Source organism: Symphalangus syndactylus, chromosome 1 (genome assembly GCF_028878055.3).
Source record: "Symphalangus syndactylus isolate Jambi chromosome 1, NHGRI_mSymSyn1-v2.1_pri, whole genome shotgun sequence".
Classification (NCBI taxonomy): domain Eukaryota; kingdom Metazoa; phylum Chordata; class Mammalia; order Primates; family Hylobatidae; genus Symphalangus; species Symphalangus syndactylus.
Window position 1 is genome coordinate 76819806 of NC_072423.2, and position 16543 is coordinate 76836348.

Here is a 16543-nt window from a genome sequence, read left to right on the forward strand (position 1 = left end):
TCTCATGAGCATTTTCCTATGCCTAATCTCTTCTAAATGAGCTACAATTTGCTTTCTGGAAATTCCTTGTTGACTTTTTTTTAAAAGAAATAAGTCACAACCAGATATGCACCATGATTCTTTCTGCTGTTGGGAAATTAGACCTTCATGCAAGAATTCCGCTAAGTGGTTTGAGTTTATTGTTGCAATGATGGAAGCAGTTTATCTCCACAGGGGGAAGCGTGCTGGCTTTCACCATGTTAAGAATAAATATGACTAATTAATTCTGTACAAGACACAACATCATTTGAAGTCTGCTACTTTTTTAAAGCTCCATATTCACTGTAATAGTTTCCTTTTTGGAAATTATTTGTTAGTTGTTTTCTGCTTATATGAGGAAAACAAAACAAAACAGAACCAGCCAGAAGTGGATTCTTATTTCAGTTGATTAAAAAAAACTGTACACTGTATCAAAACAATCCGTTTTCTATTTCATGCAAAAAAGCAAAATAAGGAGTATTCTTAAAATGACTTTGCAGGATGTGCTTTATTTTAAGTCAGCCCTGAACCCAAACTACACAGGATCAATTTTTGACATATTCTAGTCCATTCAATGATTCTTCTCAGAAACTGTATCTTAATATGGAATGAAAACTACATTTCAATCATAAATTTTGCATGCTACATTGTTATTTAATGAAGAGGTTGTATTACCAATAATAATTTAAGAAAAGGCCATTTTTATTTCCCCAAGCTCAATATACATATTTCTTTCATAATTATGAACTTAAAAAACCCGTCTCAGATGTAAAAATGTGAATTGGAATATGTAAACTCTTTGATATACCTGAAAAACAGGAAGGAAAATGTCACATACTGGAAAAACCATTGCCTTAAATCATGGAAATGGGAAAAAGCACGTTGAGGGACAGGGAAGGCAGAAGAGCGGTCCTGACCTCAGTTATTAGAGTTACAAAGTATTCTAGGTCCCACTGGGTTGGTCTTTTTACTCTTCTGCCTCATGTCTGTTTGCACAGGAGACCGCGGCCCTCCAGAATGGTTCCCCTCATTGAAGCTGGTCACTGCTGGACCACAACAAAGCAGGTGTACACATCATTTGTTTTGCTGCTTTTTTTTTTTTTTTTCCTGAGAAGTCACTGGTGTTTAATGGAAAGGTATCTTATTAGTCCTCGGTTAAGATAAGGCAGTAAGAGTATCACTAATATTATGTTTTTGCTTAGAATGAGGCTGATCCTTCCACTGGCGTCTTCACGGGCAATTAGTTCCCCCTCTTTTGCTCCTAGAAACACAGGTAGGAGCTGTCTGCCCCCTATTGCTGTTGCATATTCTGAGTGTGTTGAAGGCTCATCTAGTCTCATCACAGCAGCTTCCCCAGTGGGGATGGAGTGCTTGCTGTATATTGCATTGTAGCATCTCTCCAGGAAGTGCACGGGCCCCACAGAGGAAAACACAGGCATCTTTCCTTCTGACTCCTCTTCTATTTCTCTTAGGGACGGGGCCCATAAATGATTCCTTCACATGGTCAATCAGAATGCAAGACACTGTTGACTAAAACATAAAGCAAGTAGCCCTGATTTCAGAGAAATGGAATTACAAATAACATTTTCAGCAGTGCCTTAACTTGCAAGGTAGCTTTTACTGCAGAAAGATATCAGCTCCTTTTGTCTACCTGTCAGAAGAGAAACAAACCATTTCCATCGAACTGGAAATGCTTAGCTCTTATGAGAATATTGTGCTTTTAAAAAAAATTCAGATGTTAACATTATTTGCAGTCTGTGTTCTAAGGTTTCAATTTGTTTTTTCTCTAGTCCATTTGATCATTGTCTCTGGTGAGCGATATAGGAATATTAATTTGGCATAGAGATCTTCTTCTAGTTCCAGTTCTCCTGTCTCTCGAACTAAAAAAATATCTGTGCACAACTTCAAAATTCGATCCACATTTGGAAGCTCTTCAAACATGATGGAGTGAGAAATCCCACTGAAGAATTCACGGACAAATTTCCCAATCACAAGGACAACTGAAGCATATAATCCCATAATACTGAAAAAAACAGTAAGTAGAAATTGCATATAGCACTTAAATATAGTTAATAAAGAAAAGCATGTCTGAAAGAAAAAAATAGTATTTTCCCTCAAATTCTGTAGAAGAAATAAGCATATCAAATCTTACATTTTTTCCCTTTGGTTAAAAAGTTGACTTTTTATTATAGAATTATTATAAATAAAAAATAAAATTATGTATTACAGAACTGTTAGACTTGAAAAATGAAAGTCCTTTACAATCTCACATTCTGGAAATAATGCTAACCGTTTCATGTATGAACTTAAGGTGGTTTTATTGCATATATTAAATGCATAAACCATATAATATATTTGGTAGAAATGTAATTATGTATGATTTTCTGTGGCAGGCTCCTTTCCTTTTAGCAATACTGTCTCTCAGATTAATTTTTATAAAATTCTGGGTGAAAATCATTTCTTACGAGGCTAACTTTGAGAAATATAATATTTTATATTTGTGTCTTGTGGGGATGTGCGTGTCCTAGGATTTAAGCATCAGAACATGATGTGATGGTTCAGAAGTTCAAAAGCGGGATGTCTAATAGATCCATCTGCTAAGGATTAGAAGGAAATCTAAGCAGAAAAGTGATATTTCCATGCCAATTTCTAAATGTAAACATGGGATTGCATTAAACTGTGCCATAACAGGAAGACGTGGAGTAAAGAAGCCATATACCTGGGCTGTGTGAGTCACACTGGGCATTTTGATCTCTTTGTGACTCTGGTGCCTCATTTTTTGAAATAAAATGCACACAAGGATGTGTGCATTTTAATACTGCAGCTCTAAAATTAGCGAATCCTAAGAAGATAAAAAGCTTCCCACTCTCAACTTTATATGATATAGAAATAGACTCTTGTAACTGTGAATTGTTCAATGAGTCCTTACCCATAGCCAGCCAGGAACCCCAGACTTGGGGGACTGACTTTGTCATTGAAGACCACCAGTTCCAGGGCCTGAGAGTTCGGATTGTATATTCTGTTTCCAGTCAGGTTGAGAACCCACCACTCACTGTTATATTTAGTTGTATTGTCTCTGGACAAAATGATGGTAATATCCATGAAATTATTTTCTAGAAAGGTAGAAATGCAAAATTCAGTTGACATGAGAATTTTAGGATTTCATGCACAGCAATAGTTTTCAGATGGCAAAATCTGGTTACTAACTATAGCATAAGGTTCCAGGATGAAAAGGATGCATGGACATACTAGAAGTGTGAATGGGCAAGGAAGAGAGGGCCCTGGGTATGTAAGTGATTTTTCCTTTTCAGTGAGAGAGGTCAGCCGCTGTTGCTACAAGGGCATGGCAGCAAAGCCACAGGGCAAAAGTGGAGGATCCACAACCTGAGCAGCTGAGCTGATAATCCCAAATCACTCTGTAGACATTTAAAAACCCAAATCGCTGACTTGTGATTGAATCAACCAGTCCATTCATATTACCAGCATTTGTTGCATGTCTCATAGGAGGAAGGCACTCAGTTAGGTGCTAAAGGGTTCCAAAATTGCATATAACATTGTTCCTTATCTCCATGGGAAAAGACTGTGTACACAAGCACAATTTATGGGCACACGACAGCCACCATGGGACCAGCACTGACAAGGTCTGTTGGCTTAGAGAGATCACTTCTGGATAGTATGCTCCATGGGTGCTTCACAGAGGAGATAACTTCTGAGCTGAGATTCGCCAAGTGAGAACTTCAATAGGTGAAGGTGGGTGAGGAGGGAAGCTCATTTCAGGAAGAGTGATGGGACACAGCTCAGCAAATCTCTGAAGAACCATAATACTGGGTCAGTGATTACTTTTATTAGAGTTTAGGGTGAATGCAAAAGAGTTGTAAAAGATAGGGTAAAAAGCTTGTAGTGACATTGTATAGGTCTTTCTAAGAAGATTCCACTGCTGCCAATGATACTGGTGCTTCCCCTGAGAAACACGGTGGTGAACTATAAACTAAAGTGTGTGAAGATGGGAGCCACATCAGCATCATTTCATACTAAATTCCTAAATCACAGGTGTCCAATCTTTTGGCTTCCCTGGGCCACGTTGGAAGAAGAATAATTGTCTTGGGTCACACAGGAAATATACTAACACCAAGCATAGCTTATGAGCTAAAAACAACATACAAAAATCTCATAATGTTTTAAGAAAGTTTACAGATTTGTGCTGGGCCTTATTCAACACTGTCCTGGGCCACATGCAGCCCATGGGCTGCAGGTTGGACAAGCTTGTCCTAGATGGTAGGAATCCAAGAATGGTACTTGACAAAAAATGTCTATGGCATGGAAGGATGGATCAATGAAGAAGAGTAAGGCACAGCATGATCCTGTTAGAGCCGAAGTCCTTATCAAGGAAGAAGGTGAACCACGCAGAACACACAGGAGCAGGAAGAATGTTGGTTCTGAAGTTGGGAAACAGCTGTAAGGAGGAAACTTAGGAGCTTGCAGCACAGAGTCACCTCGGGAAGAGCTTATGGAGGGACAGAATTACTTCATGGGGAATTACTGATTGTTGAGCAATCTGCATGTCCAGATGAAACATTTCTACAACTATTCCTGACTGAAAGGGAAATAGCAAACTTCTTAATGCATCTTGCAAATACCTTGCAAGAGATACTTATTTACTGCTGAGGAAGAAAGGTGTGTGATGTGGAGCCTGGCCTTTTGCCCATCCCCAGGGCCCTCCATTGGGCCTCTACTAGGCCAATCTCTGTGTGGCTTTCCAACTCTTCACTTATGTCTGCATCTTTCTAGCTAAACACAGCAGCACAGAGCCCAGGCTCCAGTGCCTGGCCTACTGCCTAGTGCATAGTGAACGGCCCATGTTGGAGAATGAATGAATATGTGCCAGATAACTGCACTGGTTTTCCACATTGTCCAGATCTATACATCTGCTTCTGGTTCAAGCCATGAAGTCAAGCAATTCTTGATAATTAGTAGAATCCAAAAACATGAATTTATACCATCCAAGTTATATTGGGAAAATTCAATCACTAAAGTCCCTCTAGTGATACTACTAATCCTTGGGCTGAATCAAGTACATTTCTTGCTATCTTTTTACTGTTCTTATTGTGAGGGGCAGACATATTTAACAATGTATGAGGCGGTTTCCTGTCATTAATCTGGCTGCTAATAGAAACAAGTCTATAATCTGATGAATCAGTACTATAAGAAACTTGGTGTGAATATGTCAATCAAGTTCCATATCAATGAAAAAGAGAAAATGAAGAATGTGAGTCCCAGCTGAGTGAGTGACTCCTTTGGACTAGTGAAGGCAGGCAGGGGTTTTATATGTCTGTCACACAGGAAGACATAACTAGAAAGTGGTTTGGTGAAGGCCAAAAACACAAACTGTTGAAACTGAATAAAACTAGGATTGAAAACAATTCTGAAACAAACTTTTCTCATTCTTACCAGATAAAAGTTGCTTTATAGGTTTTGAGTTAGAATCACTAGGTGCTTTCACATAATATGGATAAATCTTTTCTATGGTCCTGTACATTAAGAAAAAAAAGATATAATTATGTTTTAGTTTTTTTACCCACCTAAAATTAATTTTTTGTTGTTATTGTTGACCTTGTATCACCAAATAATGGTGAAAGTTTCATATATCTGTACAATGCATAGACATCATAATTTACGGGTTCCTACTACAATCAAAACTCTCTCATGTGGAGCAAATTCACTGAGCTTTATCTGGATCTGCATGTAAGTCTGTACGACAAGCTGGGTGATGGCTTACAAACAGCCACAGGCCTTTTCCCAATTCTGCAGCTTGTTTCTGAAGCCAAGGCACTGTTTCTTGCTAAGATCCTCTAATTCTTATCCATACCATTGAGCACACTTCAAATTTTAATTTTTAGATTTTCAAACATATCTATTATCAGGCTGATATGGTTTGGTTGTGTCCCCACCCAAATCTCATCTTGAACTGTAGCTCCCGTAATCCCCACGTGTCATGGGAGGGACTGGGTGGGAGATAATTGGATGATGGGGGCAGGTTTTCCTCCATCATCATGCTGTTCTTGTGATAGGGAATAAGTCTCATGAAATCTGATGGTTTTATAAAGGGCAGCTCCCCTGCACACGCTCCCTTGCCCACCGCCATGTAAGATGTGCCTTTGCTCCTCCTTCGCCTTCTGCCATAATTGTGAGGCCTCCCCAGCTGTGTAGAACTGTGAGTCAATTCAACCTCTTTCCTTTATAAATTACCCAGTCTCAGGTATGTCTTTATTAGCGGTATGAGAATGGACTAATACACAAGTAGACTGCATGAATTGATCTAGAGGAGAGTGAGAGGTGAAGAGAGATGGTGGCCTGGACCTAGAGTGACCTCTGCCTCCCACAAGCCCAGTGCCTTGAATACATTCTTGAGTAGATATGCCTTCTCATCTGGGAAGTGATAGTAGAGGATCTGACAATCTCCAAGGGCCCTTCAACTTTAGTTGAGTCACAAAACATAATCTCAGTCTGGGAACACTTCTAAGGCCTGCACCCTGGTGATCCATGTATTCCATGCATTACAATGGGGCCAGGGCAGCCTGGAGGACAAAACTGGGGGCATCACTGGTGGATGCCTGAACTATTTTGTTTAGCAGTTTTATATCCATATCATTTTTTTCTTGCTAGTTCATATATTAGAATCTAAACATCTCAGCATGCATCTGTTGGAAGTGGAGTACTTAAGTGGCAGGATAGTATTTTGAGATATTTAATTTTTTTTCCCAAATTTCCTTTTACCCCTTGTCCTCCTAGACCCTGTATACTCTACCCCCATTCAGAGACTCAGGGGCAGGAATAATAGTAGAAAAGGGTCTCACAGGGTCTTTGCCTGGCTTTGGTGATTATGGTCAGATACGAGCAAGGTTTGTCATCTAGAGATGACATCAACACTTTTTGGGCCAGGTGGACAGAGAGTGGGAGGAGAATGTGCTTGACACTAGTGGCTCCCTAAGAAGGAACCTTGAGCCCCACCTCTTTCCACTGAGGGTGAATGAGTGAAGTGGGTACCCACGATCAGGTGGCAGACATGAATGACAAGAGGCCTGGATCATTTTAGTGAAGTCCCATGTCACATTCCTGAATAGGGCCCTTGGAGGCACCAAGAGCCCAGTACCCCCGGGGGCAGGGCAGGGAGAATGGGGTACCACTGGGCACATATTATGTTGGGCCATGTGAACCCAGGTGGACCTGCTGGAGCTCCCACACCTCCAAATTGCATGAGAATCAGCATGATGATTTCTAGTGTGCCCCAAAATGGGTCCCAATAGCTGAGGGAGACAGCCACTCTGCAGACTGAAGACAGACCTGGAAGAAGAATGTCTCTCTCAACGGAAGCCCAGTGGGCCAGCACTTTCCATGAACTGATGAGCTCCCTGGAGCCTGGCACCATACAAACCCTCATTCATTTGTTTTTTTATTATTTATTTATTTATTTTTGAGATGGAGTCTCGCTCTGTTACCCAGGCTGGAGTGCAGTGGCGTGATCTAGGCTCACTGCAACCTCCGCCTCAAGAGTTCAAGCGATTCTCATGTCTCAGTCTCCCGAGCAGCTGGGATTACAGATGTGCACCACCACGCTTAGCTGATCTTTGTATTTTTAGTAGAGACAGGGTTTCACCATGTTGGTCAGGTTGGTCTTGAACTCCCGACCTCGGGGGATCCACCTGTCTCAGCCTCCCAAAGTGCTGGGATTACAGGCATGAGCCACCATGCCTGGCCCAAACCCTCATTTAGAACATAGACATAACCCTGGGGACAGTGAACAGAAAACTCCACGGCTGAGATTGTTTCTTTAATCTTGCAAAATGGGGCCTCCAAATAAAAATTAACTTTGTGTTACCAAAGAATTGTGTTACCAAAGAAAAGTTGCATTCCTCATACACATGAATCTGTAGATGGACATTTGTACCAGCTGCATATACCTAACAAAGCTCTATTAGTAGGAAAAATAAACTTACACTGGTGTTTTTGAACTTTCTGTGCTGTTGCCCGCTATCATTTTAGCGATATTCTTTCGAGTAATATTTTTAAGAGGAAAAGAAAGCTTATCTGTTGCTATTTCCGATTTTGCACCCAGACTTAAGTTTCTGTGAAGAAAAAAAAAAAGCTTAATGTCAATGATTATTCAGAAGTCTGGAAAAGAGATTTACAACATATTTAACTCTTAATTTGATTAATGTCACCACATTTTCATTGGGTCCGCAATTGTCAATCCCGACCCTTTCAGTCCACTTCACCTCAGATAGAACCCAAGCAGGCCACAAACACTTTTAAAACAGAGTCGAAGGTGAGAAAGAGGAGGAACCTGCTGACCAAAAGAGAACCCATCTTGATGTTTAATATGAGTTTCTAAAATATTCTTATATCAACCCAATGATATTAGTCTCCATGGCAATAAACAGACTTCATGTGTTAAAAAGAATATTCAGTCAGAAATTGAATTTTAATTTGTTTTGTTTTGTTTTTTTGGTAGCTCTTTAAAGAAAAGGCTAGAAAGTAAATTTTTGGTAATTTGTACATAATTGGGTATGAGGAATTTGGGACACTTAAAAGGAGAAAATGGAATTGAAGTTCTTTACATTCTGAACAGCCCCACTTTGAATTTTTTTAACTGTTTCCTTGTAAATTTTAGATGCTAGAAGGCATTCTTCTGTACCTGTCATGCTTCTTTCTTAATTCTAACTAACAAGTTGGTCTCATGGACCCAAATGAACCTACTACTTGCCTGCCCAAATAAGCTTGCTTAGGGTTCTAAATCTCAAAACCGTGATGAAAGAACTAAGTTAATCAACTAGTGTATTACGTTGAGGTTCCAAAAACTGCATCACTAAACTGTTGGGCTTTGGATGCAGTATTTGGATGTGAGAACTTCTGCTAATATATGCTCTTTCTACCAACACAAGGAAAAACAAAGCAGGGGCCACGTGCTGGCCACTGGCTCAGGCTGGGCAGAGAAGACTCTCAGGAAGTCTCTCCCTTCAGAGACAGTCAAGCTGCCCTCGCATCTCACACGTGGGAAGGGGGTCAGGTAGGGCTTCCCCAATATTGGTGGAATGCGAGTGATAATCTGGGCCTCCAGAGGCTGCAACTTCTTTTTCTTTCTTTTTTTTTTTTGAGACGAAATCTTGCTCTGTCACTCAGGCTGGAGTGCAGTGGCGTGATCTCAGCTCACTGCAACCTCTGCCTCCCTAGTTCAAGGGATTCTCCTGCCTCAGCCTCCTGAGTAGCTGGGATTACAGGCATGTGCTACTACCTCCCGGCTGATTTTTGTATTTTTAGTAAAGACGGAGTTTCGCCATGTTGGCCAGGCTGGTCTCAAACTCCTGGCCTCAAGTAATCTGCCCACGTCAGTCTCCCAAAGTGCCAGGATTACAGGTGTGAGCCACCACAATCGGCCTGAAATTTCTTTATCATTAAGACCAAACTTCAGCCTTTCGTGAAAGTTGTAAAATTCACCCAGACTGTTTCATTTTGCAAATCATCACCTTGCCTCTCTGCTCTCTACCCTCTCTTTCTTGCTCACAGAACTCACTGTCAGCCTCTCTTTAAAAACAAGTTATTATCTAGAATAATCCAACTTTAAAATATATAATTTATTTGGATTTCAGTGTATAAGGAGCAGGATATTGATTTTTTGGAGATTTATAGTTACATTCAAAATTTTTTTTGCATTGAAACAATTTTAGATTTTCTAAAAACCACATATTAATTTAAATCAACTTGCAAATCACTTGATGCTCTGCCTTCATTTCTAGTGTTTATGTGAAAGCACGTGGCCAGTTCTTGCTGCATCAGAGCTAGGAACGGCCTTTCTGTCTCAGGTGGGCATAATTCACTTCCTTTTCCATGGAAGATTACGGACAGTGAAATGTAAGATGCATGAGGAAAACCTAAGTGGAGAGGCTCCCTGTGGTAGATTTATAATAGTGCTGTAAGTGATGCACGAGGGAGGTGTTCAGAGTAATATTATTTTGCATTATAGTAAGAAACGTTTGAAATTTGAGCGTTAATTGTTTCACCAATTGTACATTAAGGTAATAAAATACAATGGATTTTGAAATGCAAAAATAAAAAACAACAAAAACCCCAAAACCAAAAAACTAAAGTTAGCTAAAAACTACAAAAAAGGAAAACTGAGAAATTCTTAGTCTGGTTAGTGATTCCTAGGCAAATCATTATTTAATAAACAAAAATGTTAGCTTTGGCATTGAAGGTAAGTTCCCAAGGCTATAATGATAAAGTAAGATCCACATTAATCTAAAGTTTCCATTCTTCCATCCCACCACACCCTCCATCCCCCAACTCCATGTTTAGACTGGGGAAAGGGATAAATTATACATGGAAATACAGTAACTACCTCTGAATACTCCATGAAAAAACAACAGAGAAGCTACTATTGGGGTCCAGGAGTTCGTGTATCATTTTCTGCTTACTGGGTGGGCTGATGGTCCACAAAGAATTTGAGTTTCCTTCCAGTTCTGCTACTGTTATGTCTTCTTTTTCATAATTTTCCAGAAATTGCATAGCACCCTGTATGTGCACAAATGCAGATGCATAAATAGATTATATGCATCATGCTGTATAAAGAAAGCAGTCACTCTTCCTTTTAACTGGCAGTGTGGAAAAGGTTTCTCCCTTTGAAGGGAATATTTTTATAATGGATGGTCTTGAGTGTTCCATTGCACTAATTTGGCTTCCTTACCCACAGGTATGGGCAGTTTCCAGTTACATTACCCAATCCCAGCGGTTGCTACCATCAATACAGCTATGGAATCATTCCAGTTAAACAATAAAGGAAAAACAGATAATTTAGTGTCATTTTTCCTTTCTACTAAAAAGGAAATTTATCACCTACGGGGGAACGTCTCTCTCATGAGAGAGACAAAACAATCTGCTCAGGACATCCCAACCCTCTCTGAAGAACTGCTCATTGTTTCAGATTAGTTTTGACTGTGCATTATAGGTGATAATTTTACAGAAGAAAGAAGCATCTCCTTCCTATTCATTCTCTTAAATAAAAAAAAATTATTTGTAAGACAAATTTTAATGATGAGGATTATGTTATATTATTAGAAGTGTGGAATATAGACAAGAGAATAACATCAGCCACCCTTCTGCTACCAGAACATAATTGTTGTTTTAAGTTTTAGGGGATGTATTTCTTTTTTTTTTGTAATTTTAAAAATAAAAGCCTTTTTAAAATTTATGTTTTAGCTTGAGAAATTGTCATGTCATTTATAGTCTCTGCAATGAATTTTTTAATTAAAAAATAAGTTGCTTAGAAAATCTTTGGACAACATGGCATGTAAATAAAATGAAAAGTAGAAGCTCCTTCTCCTATTATGACCACTCTAGGGTATCTTGCCAATCAGATTCATTTAATACATCTGCCTTAATTTCCTCAACCAGCTCCTGTTTGCTGAACCGCAAATTGCCTCCAGTTCTGCTAATGCAGAGAATGCACTCATAAGCCAGTGCCTAGATAGAGCGTTCTCATATTTTGAATTACTTCTTAGGACAGATTCCCAGAGTAGGCCTACTAGTCGAGAGATGAATATATACCACAATTTAAAAAGTTAAACAATTTTTAAAATGGATCAATATTTAAATGTTTATTACCACTAATGTCCAACAACATAGACATAACTTCTTAGATTATCAAAGTATCCAATGGCCAGGAATCTGCTGTATGTAACTGATAAACCCTGAAAAGTCCTCCTTCCTACCACCTCAAGCCATGGCAAAGCATTAAATGACAATGAGTGAACTTCCCTAGATGAGCGGTCTTCACAGAAATCTACTATAGGGATTTACTTACGGTGTCCCTAGAAAAAGCTTGTATAAATTTGTTAAAGTTCTGCTGGTCCATAACTTTCAACTGGCTTTGTTGGGCACTCATTGTGAAAATAGGCTGGAAAACAAAGAGAACAGTGTTGTCAATATTCCCCAGCTCTTCTCTGCATCCTGAGTCAAAAGAAAAACATGTATGTAGGATATCAGCCCATTTATGTAGGATATGTTTATCCCATGATAAATGGCATCCAAGATCTCTTTTTGCAGTGATTATTCCCGTGCTCAAGACCAGAGGGGAACTAGTCTCTCAATGTCTTCTGCACCTCATTCATATATCATGTATTTGCTGAGCAGTCAAATGCCGACAGAGGGGTCGGCAGCCCATAACTAAACACCCTACAGGCAGCCATCATAAAGGAGTGTGGCATGGGGCAAGGCTCTGGTAGGTGGGGTGTGCACAGAGATCACCTGATACCCTCCCAGGGTAATTGTGACGGAGACGTCCAGGGGCTGGTTGATGACCCCAGCCACAGATTTGATCAAAGACATGAAGAGAAGAGGAAACCAGACAATGCAGATGAGCAGGACGATGATCATTCCTCCCATGCCATACTTCACCACTTTCTTCTTCTTCTGGCCCCGCGGCTGAGGGTATCTCTGCAACAGAGAGTTCAGACAAGGCTCAGGCTCAGGTGCTTTCCCGCAGGCAGCAGGATTGGGGGAGGGCAAGTGCTCTTCCTGTGGTGCTGGGAACATGGATTTGGCCCTGAATCTTCTCTGTTTGCTCTGAAATGGGGATAGCAACCTTGTCCCAATCTCGAAATGAAGTTAGGTAGTGATGTGAAGCTGTCCTGAGGTGCTCCAGTACCCCCTGGTGGTTCCACAGGGGCCAACAGGACTTGAGTGGCCTTCTCCCTTCAAGACTGTGAGTGGGTTTTGCTGGTGATGAACTCCTGGACCAAGGGATCAAGTATCCAGCCGAATGAACCTTCTGGTTTTAAGGGATTATGTGAGAGAAAGATACTTTACTTTCAATTCCTGAATATTTAAAATCTGTGCCTTTCAGTTGACCCTTCCCTGCCCTTGGAGGGTGGAAAAACATGATTTTTAATTCATGATACGTGTTGTTAAAGACAATGTTGTTCGAGATCTGAAGTAAGATTTGTATGATTAGAAGAGCCCCCTCTGGGCGCTGGCTGCAGGGAGTGGGGAGGGGGCAGGTGCGTGTTGCAAGGGCTCACTCTCCTACAGGACCCTGTGCACCAGTAAGGCTGGGAGCGCTTCTGTTTGCTTTAACATAGATTCATGAAGGACCCACTAAGACCCCTGCTTAGAGACTATGAACAAGTGGAAGTTGGAGCTGTGCTGTCTGGCATTGAACCTGCTTCTGATCTACATGTGTGTTCTTTCTTCCGTGTTGCTGCTCCATGACCTCTGTCCTTTCAGGGTTACCCCTCAGCAAAGCTACATGCAGAACATGGGGTCAACCCCACTCCCTGACTTGGCAATGTGATTTATCTTCAGGAGGGATCCATTCATTTCAGCAGATTAAGGTAAGGAAAAATAATCTACCGTTTACCCATAGGCACTAGCCATAGATTACAAACCAGGAGAGAGACCTGGGAGTCAGTACAGGACATGACTACAGTGGCTTTTACAAGCCTGGACACTAAGTGCCAAAGATGGTGCTGGAAACCTGAGAATGGAGGCTTGACTGGGTGGTGGGCCAGGGCCAGTGCGTAGTGCACTCTGCATTCAGTGTGCATAAGGCAATGCACCCTATGCTTCTGCACTATGGAGATTGCATGAAGTTCAGATGGTAGCAGTGCATTTTGATATTTTTGCACTGGCATTTGATGCTGTTGACTATTTTCAACAGCATCAAATACGGATAGCAGTAGCAGTGTATTTTGATTTTTTTCCCAATTTTCTATATTGAAAGGAAGACTAGGTTCCCATATTTTAAAATCTGAAATATATATTCACAAATATATATACACACATACATGCTTCCACACATATATATATATATATATATATATATGCAAACAAGTGTATAGATTTGCTCTTTCATTATTTTCTCAGTGAGGCAAATTTAGATCATAGGCCACTCCTCTCACTCCAACAGCACCCACACTGGATCATGAAAGTTTTGCAAGTTAAAGAAGATTAATGTATCTCTGCCAAGGGCGGTTTTAGTCTGTTCCACCTGAAGTGGGACCACATTGGTTCCTCTCTTGAAGGCCAGTCTCTTTGAGGTTCATCTCAAAAATTCCCAGAGGCTCCTCCCTCCTCCTGCTCAGCCCTCACACTGCCTTTCCAGGGGAGAACAGCGGTAAGGCCTCTTGATCCATCTCAAATTATGCAGCCACTTTTCCCCTCCTCTCGAAATTTTCTCCCTCCCTCCCTTCCTGCCTGCCTGCCTGCCTGCCTGCCTGCCTGCCTCCCTCCCTCCCCTCCTTCCTTTCTTCCTTTTTCCTTCCTTCCTTCCTTCCTTCTTTCCCTCTTTCTCTTTCTCTCTCTCTTTCTTTCTTTCTCTTTCTGTCTTTTCTCTTTTTTCTTTTCTCTTTCTTTTTTTGAGATGGAGTCTTGCTCTGTTGCCCAGGCTGGAGTGCAGTGGCACGATCTTGGCTCACTGCAAGCTCCGCCTCCTGGGTTCATACCATTCTTCTGCCTCAGCCTCCCAAGTAGCTGGGACTACAGGTGCCCACCACCACGCCTGGTTAATTTTTTTGTATTTTTAGTAGAGACGGGGTTTCACCATGTTAGCCAGGATGGTCTCAATCTCCTGGCCTCATGATCTGCCCGCCTCGGCCTCCCAAAGTGCTGGGATTACAAGTGTGAGCCACTGCAACCGGCCTGTTTTTTTTTTTTTTTTTCTTGATGGAGTCTTGCTGTCGCCCAGGCTGGGGTGCAGTGGTGCAATCTCAGCTCACTGCAACTTCCACCACCTGGGTTCGAGAGATTCTCGTGCCTCAGCCTCTCAAGTAGCTGGGACTACAGGTGCACACCACCATACCCAACTAATTTTTCGTATTTTTAGTAGTGACAGGGTTTCATCATATTGGCCAAGCTGGTCTTGAACTCCTGACTTCAAGTGATCCACCTGCCTTGGCCTCCCAAAGTGCTGGGATTACAGGCGTGAGCCACCACATTCAGCCTCCCCTCCCTTTTCAAAGGCATTGTCCCCTTCCTGTGCTGTGCTGCTCTGTTACCCCTTTCCTAGGCCATTCAACTCTTTCTTTTTTATTTTTTGAGATAGTGTCTTGCTCTGCTGCCCTGAGATAGTCTCTTGTTCTGCTGCCCAGACCAGAGTGCAGTGTCGTGATCATGGCTCACTACAGCCACTGGTAACTCAGCTCCTCACTGTGCTTCCTGCTTGGTGTTCCTGTTGCACTGCATTTCCAGTTAGCTTCCTGAAATGTTCTGGAAAGTGGTGCATGGAAGTCATGGTATAAGCAGAATAAGAGTGAGTGGCCTGCACTGTGTGTGCTCACACCAACATTTTGCCCTTCAGGTTATTGCTCTTGCTTCATAAAGTGTGTTTGTAAAGCCCCTGCAGCCTGTGACATTCAATGTGGAATCATACCCAAGAACAATTACTGTTAAAAGCAGCTTATTATTCCACTTCATTCCAGACAGGGGATCAATAGTAACTTTTCCGACTAGTACTAACCAGGGCCAGATTCATTCAGACTCCCCAATATCACCTCCCACTTACCTAAATGTCTCAGGAAGTTTTGCCATGGATGCTTTCAAAGGCTGATATCCTGAAGTAGCCATTGGTTTGGCATAGAATGGAAGTATATACTTAAGTAGCTGTGATATATTAAAATGAGGCTTCTTATTTCTTTAAAATAAAAAGGTAATTTAAGTCTTTGTTGGCATGCATGCCTCGAGTTATAGGCCAGAACGAGCCTTCCCTCATTGGGAAGCAGGGCAGTGGCTGCAGCCACCTCTTGACAGTGTGAAAAATGTCACCTGGTGGCTCCAAGGCAGTGAGCTGAAGAACAGGGCAGCTGCCGCTTCTTCCAACAAACGTGGCCTTGCATCTGTGCAGATGGTCACACTGGGTGGGATCATTCAGGGGCTTTTGTGATTTGGAAACCCCCTTCCTAAGCACCGTGACCTGTTCGCCCAAGTGAAACAGCGTCTCACTGTCAGTTTCCCGAGTCTTCTGGCAGCTCTTGTACCTAAAGGGCCTTGTCTTCCCATGCTCTCGGCAGAGGAGCTCCTCCATCTTATGGAGAACGCAGGCTGCGGGCACAGGATTGCTCCTTACCGGCCTCTCCTCCTCCTGCCCTTTCTGCAGGATGGTGATGGCTCTTTGCCACAACTAACTCACTCACTTGTGCCTCTGACTCTACAATCTCCAGACCCCATCAGAACTTCCTGATACTAGAAGTTTTACTATTTTCTTCTGGCTTTTCCTTACCGTCTCCAGAGAGGTCCAAACACTCTCCATTTTGAAATTATCCTCTGGGCTTGCTTCTCTTTTGAACTAATTATCTCTCTGTGCCCTTGTTGGGCTTGATCCCTCCAAGAAGCTGCCTCCAGTGAGCTCCTAAATCCCTGCAGTTGGGTGTCAGCACCCATCCTACCTTTGAAACTGATTGTGCAGAGATCACCAGCAATCTAGTGAATATAAGATTCAACAGCTATTCTCAGTATTCACGTATCCCAAACTCTACATATT

General features: G+C 41.6%; 1 protein-coding gene across 3 annotated transcripts in view; it reads right to left on the bottom strand.

Moving 5' to 3' along the window:
* Positions 1-507: 507 nt before the first annotated feature.
* Positions 508-16543, bottom strand: part of PIEZO2 (piezo type mechanosensitive ion channel component 2) — a 479216-nt gene continuing 463180 nt past the window's right edge. For all 3 annotated transcript variants that reach the window (XM_055238811.2, XM_055238801.2, XM_055238791.2), the window contains 7 exons: positions 12316-12504; positions 11873-11965; positions 10412-10584; positions 8013-8141; positions 5467-5546; positions 2948-3131; positions 508-2041 (listed from right to left, as the gene is read on the bottom strand). In XM_055238811.2, the coding sequence (XP_055094786.2) occupies positions 1789-2041; positions 2948-3131; positions 5467-5546; positions 8013-8141; positions 10412-10584; positions 11873-11965; positions 12316-12504 (1101 nt within the window). In that variant the 3' untranslated portion in view covers positions 508-1788. The remainder of the gene's footprint in view (positions 2042-2947; positions 3132-5466; positions 5547-8012; positions 8142-10411; positions 10585-11872; positions 11966-12315; positions 12505-16543) is intronic.